Source organism: Wyeomyia smithii, chromosome 3 (genome assembly GCF_029784165.1).
Source record: "Wyeomyia smithii strain HCP4-BCI-WySm-NY-G18 chromosome 3, ASM2978416v1, whole genome shotgun sequence".
NCBI classification, from domain to species: Eukaryota; Metazoa; Arthropoda; class Insecta; order Diptera; family Culicidae; genus Wyeomyia; species Wyeomyia smithii.
In genome coordinates, this window is record NC_073696.1 from 146,046,508 (window position 1) to 146,054,768 (window position 8,261).

The following is an 8,261-nucleotide window of genomic DNA, read 5'->3' on the forward strand; positions in this document are numbered from 1 at the left end:
TTATCCCAAAATGTGCGCCAAGTCCCTAACGGAAATACAGTCCGCCGTTGAATTGTTCCAATCGTGATATATTTGATGTTGGCCAATCGTTTGGAGCGACATTTTGGTCCTTCGAACCGGATGGGCGCCATTTTGGAGAAGTTTGAAGAGACGTGAAAATCCAATGAATTTAGTGACAATAAATTGCGAAATAGTGTCGAATAGTGTACGTTGCCCTGTGCATTAAATTCCGGTAGTTTCAAAGAGAAATCTGCCATTTCCGAGCGAAGAAGCCCAGTACTCGCTCATTCCGATCCGCATGGGTGATGTGGCGTAGACTGTTGTACCCTGAAGAGCAAGTTTTCTAAGTCCTATAAGAAGCAAATCAGAAATGAAAATGTCTGAAGAGGAAGTGAAGCTGCTCGTGCACAAGCGCGGGCAAGTAAAAGCCAAAGTAACCCAAAATAATCAAAAACAGTTTGAGGTCAGCAGAAGAAGATCTCTCTGCAGTAACATTACCGCTACTTCGAATACATACTAGAAATCTTGAAATCCACTACCGTGAATTCAATGATGTTCATGATGCTATTATTAGTGCCTGTGCCGAGAACCAGAGAGACGCGCAAGAAAGGAAATATGAAGAGTTTGAAGTGCTTTACAACGCAACTTGCCTCGTGATTGAATCGTTGAAAGATGCGTTATCTACCAGCCAAATTATTAGTGTTGCTCAACCGGAAGCAGCACAACAAAGCCAAGTGATTGTGCAGCAGCAGTCATTAAGGGCACCACTACCGACGTTCGATGGAAAATATGAACATTGGCCGCGCTTCAAAGCCATGTTCCAGGATTTGATGAGTCGGTCATCGGATTGTGACGCAATCAAACTTTACCATTTGGAAAAGTCTTTGGTAGGTGATGCTGCAGGTATTATAGACTCTCAAACCATCCAAGACAACAACTACGCTCAGGCGTGGACAATCTTAGAACAACGATTCGAGAATAAACGCCTCATAGTGGACTTGCATATCCGCGGTCTACTCAACCTCAAACGTAAGACGAAGAAATCATCAAAAGAGCTCCGTCTACTACTCGACGAGTGCTGTCGTCACGTCGAGAACCTCAAATTTCTTGGGCAGGAGCTTTTAGGAGTATCCGAGTTGTTTGTGGTGAATGTTCTTACTGCCGCTTTGGATAAGGAGACACGAGAGCATTGGGAATCTACATTAGACCATGGCGTGCTTTCTATGTATTCAGGTACGATTTAGTGCTTAAAAAATCGGTGTCTTGTCCTCGAGAGATGTGAAACAGCAAATCCTCCACCAGTAACACTGAAGCCTTCGCCAAACTTTCAGAAGCCGTACGGTCAGAAGTTGACCAACTCCGTTACATCACCATCATCTGCCACGTGTGAGCTGTGCAGTGGCCAGCATCCAAACTTCAAGTGTTCTGTTTTTCGTAGTATGACAGTTTCTCAGCGTATAGCGAAAGTGAAAGAATGCCGACTTTGTTTTAATTGCCTTCGGAAGGGACATCGAAGCAATATGTGTGCATCAGAGAAGACGTGCACAAAGTGTTCTCAAAAGCATCACTCGTTGCTGCACCAAGAGTACCCAGATGTTGCAACAATAATTCCCGAGAAGCAAGAAGTTGAAGCCACATCACAAGCCGTCGTCAATGCAACTAAAACACCAGCGGAGATTTCCAGTGAGGAATCGGTATCAAACGCATTGGTTAGTCACGTTTCTACGCAGAAGCCTCGTTTTCCATTAAAGGAAGTGTTATTGCTGACGGCTGTCGTCAGTCTGATCGATGATAGCGGACGTCACCACTCTTGCCGTGCACTGTTGGATTGTGCATCACAGGTGTGCCTTATTTCAAGCGATATGGTTCGCAAACTGAGAAAGCAGCCGTGGTCAACAAATACCGAGGACGTTGGTATTACTTGTAAAAAGAAGGTCAGACAAGGTATTATAGTAACAGTAGCTTCCAACCACAGTGAGTACAAGGTGGATATTCCGTGCCTGGTCATGCCGCAGGTGAGCGGAATCATTCCTACAAGAAAAATTAAAATGTCTAAGTGGCATCTCCCAGTCAACATATCGTTAGCTGATCCTGAGTTTCACTCACCTAAGCAAGTAGATCTTCTCATCGGTAATAAGTTTTTCTTTTCCCTCCTGAAATCCGGACAAATTAAGATTTCTGATGATATGCCATTACTGCAAGAAACCATCTTTGGGTTGGTTGTTGCTGAGTCAGTTGATGTACCACAACAAAATGTGGTCCTTTCAAACGTTGTTACCGAAAACATAGACAAAATGATCCAAAAATTCTGGGAGGTTGAAGAAGTTCCTGATGCTCCATCAACCACGACCGAGGAACAGTTAATCGAGGACCATTTCATGAACACTCATCGCAGAGACGACACAGGACGTTTTGTTGTTCGACTACCATTTCATGAGTCAGTCACTAAACTTGGTGACAACCGGGCGTTGGCCCTTAAGAGATTTTTGCTACTTGAACAACGTCTACAACGCCGTCCAGAGTTGAAACAACAATATGAAGCATTCATTGACGAGTACGAGGCACTCGGTCACTGTTGTGAAGTTAACGAAGCGGCAGATCTTGCTGACGTCAAGCGGTACTATCTACCACACCACGCTGTCTTTAAATTAACCAGTTCCAGTACCAAGGTCCGTGTATTATTCGATGCCACCGCGCGATCCTTTGGCTTATCGTTGAATGATGTACTTCAAGTCGGTCCAACTATCCAAAATGATCTCCTCACCATTTTATTATTATTCCGCTGGCCCCAGTTTGCCTTTACAGCCGACATTACGAAAATGTACCGCCAAGTGTGGGTTGATGATTGCGATACGAGTTTTCAACGTATTTTCTGGAGGAAAACTCCAACGGTACCAATCCGTGTTCTGGAACTCAAGACCGTTACTTACGGTACCGCGTCAGCCCCTTTCCTTGCTATCAGATCACTCCTTCAGCTAGCCAAAGACGAACAAGCTGACTTTCCTGAAGCTGCTGTTGTTGTTTGCGACCATTTTTACATCGATAATGTGCTTACCGGAGCAGATACTGAAACCGATGCTATCCGATTGAGAGATGACAGCCGAAGACCCTTTGCGTCCTGTTACCAAGCGGTTTGTCCTGTCGCAGATATCGAGGTCGTTTGATCCGCTCGGTCTTGTATCGCCGGTGATCGTTTTGGCTAAGCTGCTAATGCAAACCATGTGGATACGAAAGTTGGAGTGGAATGACATACTTCCCAATGATTTGCTCACTAAATGGACAAAGTTAAATGTATCTTTATCATTCCTGAACCAAGTCAAAATACCTCGATGCGTGGTTCCTCGTGTCTATGTTACGTTGGAGATCCACGGGTTTTCCGACGCTTCTAACTCGGCATATGGAGCATGCTTGTACCTCCGGGCTGTAGGAGAGAATGATGTCAGTTGCTTTTTATTGACAAGTAAGACAAAAGTTGCTCCGCTAAAGGAAATGACAATTCCGCGCAAAGAACTTTGCGCCGCTCGGTTGCTGTCGCGCCTTTTGGTGAAGGTTCTTCCCATTTTTAGTATCCTATTTCCAATGTTGTTCTCTGGTCCGATAGCCAGATAGTGTTGTCATGGTTAAAAAAAACACCCAGTCGGTTGGAGATTTATGTGCGTAACCGCGTCGCAGAAATCAACCGAAATACTCAGTCGTTTTTGTGGAATTATGTACCGTCGAACAACAATCCTGCCGATGTAATGTCAAGAGGACAGCTGCCAGAGGCTCTAAGTGTATTAGATTGGGAGTTGTTCAAGCAGACCCTGAATGATCTACCCGACAGATAATTTTTGATGATTTTTACAAGGAAGATCGGCCCTTTCCTGAATCCAAATTGCTCTCTAAGGAAGATGTTGTTTTGGTCAGCAAACTCTAGTATACGTCTCAGAATCAGTTTTTCGAATAATTTCGAAATAGATGAGGCTAATGGGCCGGTAGCTTTTAGCGTCAGTGGGATCTTTCACAGGTTTGTGGATGGGGATAACTTTGGCGAACTTCCAACGGGACGGAAAGTAGCCAAGTTCCAAGCACTCATTAAAGATCTTTCGAGGTGATGAAAGAAGTCAATGCTCAAATTTTTCAACTCGAGATTGACCAACCCATCGACACCCGCGGCCTTCATATTTTTACATGATTTAATGGCTGCCATTTCCTCATCAGCAGAAATTTTAGATTCATCTGGGACAACTAGAGGGGTCACAGTGATTATGGACATTGCAGCTGCCACATCGGGCTCAAAGGGGCTCAACAAGAAACGAGCAATATTGTGAGAATTTACGAAATGCTGGCCAAATGCATTAGCTTTTTCAGCTGGTGTGATTAGCTGAACTTGGTCAGCATGTTGATCAAAATGGGAGAGAGGAGGGACCGGTCTTGCCTTGATTTTCAACAGTTTAGTTAATTTCAAGAAAGAGTTTACACAATCTGGGAGAGAGCGAATATGGTTCTCAAATTTTTGTTCCTGAGATCCAACAACCGGGCCTTTATAATTTTATTGAGAGGATTACGACTTTAAGAGGGGCAGGCCAGCACGTTGGTAATGGCGCCAAGTTGTGTTACGCAGTCTTATTTAAGATTTAGTCAAACTGTCTAGATTCAGAGTGTTACTCACCAATTCGGAAGCAGGTACGTGTTGGTCACGGGCTGAAGAAAGTACCTCGTCGATGATCTGCAAGCACTGATCGATGTCATCCGTCGATTCAAGCTCGATGTTGTAGCGGATGTTGGTGTCGATGAACTGCTGGAACCGACGGGGGTAGAAACCACGACCCCAACCGCTTTAATGACTTTTAAGTTGAAACTAGGCAGCAGTTTGCAGCAGATGATCTTCCTCAATGCGATGGCTACACCTCCACCCACTATGTGGGTTCGATCTAGCCGAACAACTCGAAAGTCTGGGAGGTAGATGTTGACGCCAGGTTTAAAATGTGTCTCGGTGAGGATCCGCTCGTTGAGGAAATTAGCGAATTCGATGATTTTGCTCTTTAACGAGCAAGCGTTCCAGTCAGCGATGTTAATGTGTTCACAGACCATATTTGGTGAGGATGGAAACTGCTCCTTGCAACTGTTCAGCTCGGGGTTTACAAGTGCGAAGGGCTACGAATGCTCCGGCCAGGAGATGCACGAACTCTTCTGTAGTGAGAAGGGATTCTGCGTTGATTTATTCGGAGTCTGTTCGGGTAAACTTTATTCCAGTGGCAGGAGTTGTAAGCCCTGGGAGTCCCGGGGGAGACGAGAAACGGTTCGATGCTGCGACTTCGGCGAACGAACTTGTAAGGCGATTATTATTAATAGCGATAACTCAGGAGCTTTCGGATAATTTACCACACGAACTGACTGCTTACTTATTAACTTAATTTTACAAATTCCTTATTCACTATAAAATTAATGACTGTCGTTCTTCACTGCGATGGTGCGAGCAACCACAAAGAGAGAGAGCGATGACGTTTCGAAGAGCCTTTTATATCTCCTATTGATAGTGGCCAGCATCATGGTTAGTTTAACGACCTAGCAGCAAGAGAAGACCCGGTAGTGGGTTTTTGGATAGGTAAATTTATTGGACAGGTGCTCACCTTGTCCCTTATTACAAAGGGCCTTGTATTTTATCTTAAAGTTGAATTCAGCTGCTGCGAAAAACCGTGTTGATCTGCTGCTTAGTTTTCTCCATGTTGTTTATCTGATGCCGATGAGGGCAACAGACAGATTTTCGTCACTGGGCGTGTGTAGCTGCCTCGGGGTGTCCTGATCGTAACTACTCGAAGTATGCCATCAGCTCCCGGATGTAGCTCTTCAATTCTACCCATCGGCCACTGCATCGGGAAAGATTCTCGTTCATCTAAATAACAAGTTGATCCTTAGCAAGTTGCACGGGTGGATTGCACCATTTTGCTCGTGGTTGAAGTGTTGACAGGTATTCTCTGTGCCATCGGTTCCAAATATGCTGAAACATCTTTTGGGTTTGTTGCCATTTTTTCAGACGATTGAACGGTATTGCGGTGAAATCGGTATCTGGTACAGCTTTCAGTGCAGAACCAATAAGAAAGTGGCCGGGCGTTAAAGGTTCGAAATCTGTTGGGTCTTCGCTAAGCGGTACAAGAGGTCGCGAATTAAAGCAACACTCAATTTGAGAAAGAAGTGTTTCTGTGTCGTCGTATGATAGAGTTTGATTACCCAATACACGCAGAAAGTGTTTCTGCGCCGAGTTAATTGCCGACTCCCACAAACCACAAAACGGCGTAGCGATTGTAGAAATTTTGCAGTCGTTAAGTCCGCTACTAGTTCGAGATGTACTGCTTTAGTGCAAAAACATACAAACACCGCGACATAGGTTTTTCTCGGGCTCGCTCTCCTATGCGGTGATTGAACGTATATCGGTCCCCAATAGTCAATACCGGTTGTTGAAAAGGGTCTAGCCGCAGTGATTCTTGCTGCTGGAAGATCATCCATGAACTGTTCAACGCGTTTAGGACGAGCGCGGAAACAAACATCGCAATTCTGAACAATTTTCTTGGCTAGTCTCCTGGCCCCTGTGATCCAATAGCGCAGGCAAGTAAACTAATTAGCAACTGAGGGGCGGCATGCAAGTTTCTCACATGATAGCTACGTACCAGCAGTGCCGATAGAGGGTGTGACGAGGGAAGAATAATTTGGTGCTTGCTGTCGTAAGATTGTTGCGAGTGAGACGGTCGTCCTCCTATTCTAAGCAACTGTTCGGGGCCCAACCTTATTAGGGTGTGCTCTGCTTGGCGGATTTCATCGGTGGTGAGGATATGCGCAGTTGAGCGCAGTTTTGGGTCGAGTTTGTAATTCTTTAACATTCTTTGGAAATATGCCGTTGCTTCAAGCAACCTCTGATAGTTGGAGAATCTGCTAACATATAAATCGACAAACGAAAGTGCAGTTGCTGCTGTGAAAGTGGTTATCGTTTTCCGCATTTCATTCGTACATTCTGGTGGTAGGTCGTCTTCTTGCTGATCCATTGGCCATGTGTCTTGTTCAAGGTGCAACTATTGTGGACCATTCCACCAAAGTTCGCTGCTAAGAATAATTTCAGCTGTGGTTCCTCTTGAAATATAATCAGCTGGATTTTGCAAACCTGCTACGTGCCTCCACGTGCATTTTTTGGTAGTCAACTGTATCTTCGAGACACGATTCGCTACGAAGGTAATCCATTTGGACGGAGAAGCCTGGAGCCAGCTTAACACAGTTGTTGAGTCAACCCAGAAAAAGGTTTCTGCGTTCAGGCGCAGAGATGCTAGTACCTTCTTGTATAATTCAGCGGCGAAAAGTGCCCCACACAGTTCCAGTCGTGGGATCGATCGCTTTTCAAGAGGAGCGACTCTAGATTTTGCAGTCAATAATGCAACATTTACGTGACCAGCAGAGTTTTCTGATCGAAGATACGCGCAAGCTCCGTATGCTAATTCAGATGCATCCGAAAACAAATGCAATTGCACTGAGGTTCAATTGAGACATAAGGCGAACCGATTGATGTTGAGTTGGTTTAAGAGGGGCAGCTGTGTGTGGTAAACGGTCCAGCGATTTTGTAGCGTCGTGGGTAGTTCCCTGCCCCAGCTCCATATACATCCGTGTTCATCCTTTAGCGTCCATAGCGCTTGCATAAATAGTTTTGCCGTTGTCACAACCGGACCCAGCAAACCAAGTGGGTCGAAAAGTTGTGCAATATAAGATAGAGCAATGCATTTTGTGAGTGCATCCGTCTAGTCCGGTTTAGGTAATTTAACATTATATTTAAGAATGTTAGTAGTGGGTTCCCAGTGAATCCCAAGTGTCTCGATGCATTGGCCACGGTCCAAGTCAACTGAATGCTGAATCGCTCTATTTTCAATTGGAATGTCCGCCAACACTGCAGGTTTGTTTGATGCCCATTTGCGGAGTCGAAAGCCTCCTCTTGCCAAAATCTTCTCAAGCTGATTTCTGAGAGTGATCGCGTCGGTTTCAGTGCTGCTGCCGGAAAATAAATCATCCACGTAAAAATCCTTACGTAACACGCTCGCTGCTTCGGGAAAGTCATTCTGTTCATCGTCAGCTAGTTTCTGCAAAACTGTGACATGTGCATTCCACATGTCATTAACTTCATTAACATTAACTTACTTCCAGCAGACCACACCAGTGGAAAACATGCTGAGAAGGTCACATCTACCTGGCATCGAACCTTCAGTTCAATGCCTGGAATTTGGAGCGACACAAAAAGCAGAAGT

The 8,261-nt window shown here is 45.0% G+C and overlaps 1 protein-coding gene across 1 annotated transcript; it reads left to right on the top strand.

Annotated features, from left to right (window-relative positions):
• The first annotated feature begins 376 nt into the window (after positions 1-376).
• Positions 377-3,164, top strand: LOC129728654 (uncharacterized). Its single transcript, XM_055687107.1, has 3 exons — positions 377-417; positions 575-1,233; positions 1,303-3,164. Exons 1-3 carry the CDS (start codon positions 377-379, stop codon positions 3,162-3,164), a joined length of 2,562 nt encoding a protein of 853 aa, XP_055543082.1.
• Positions 3,165-8,261: the final 5,097 nt, after the last annotated feature.

Coding starts and splice junctions, on each gene's coding strand:
- LOC129728654 (XM_055687107.1), top strand. CDS start 377: ATGTCTGAAGAGGAAGTGAAGCTGCTCGTGCACAAGCGCGG. Junction 418..574: donor CTGCTCGTGCACAAGCGCGG/GCAAGTAAAAGC, acceptor TGCTATTATTAG/TGCCTGTGCCGAGAACCAGA. Junction 1,234..1,302: donor CGTGCTTTCTATGTATTCAG/GTACGATTTAGT, acceptor ATCCTCCACCAG/TAACACTGAAGCCTTCGCCA.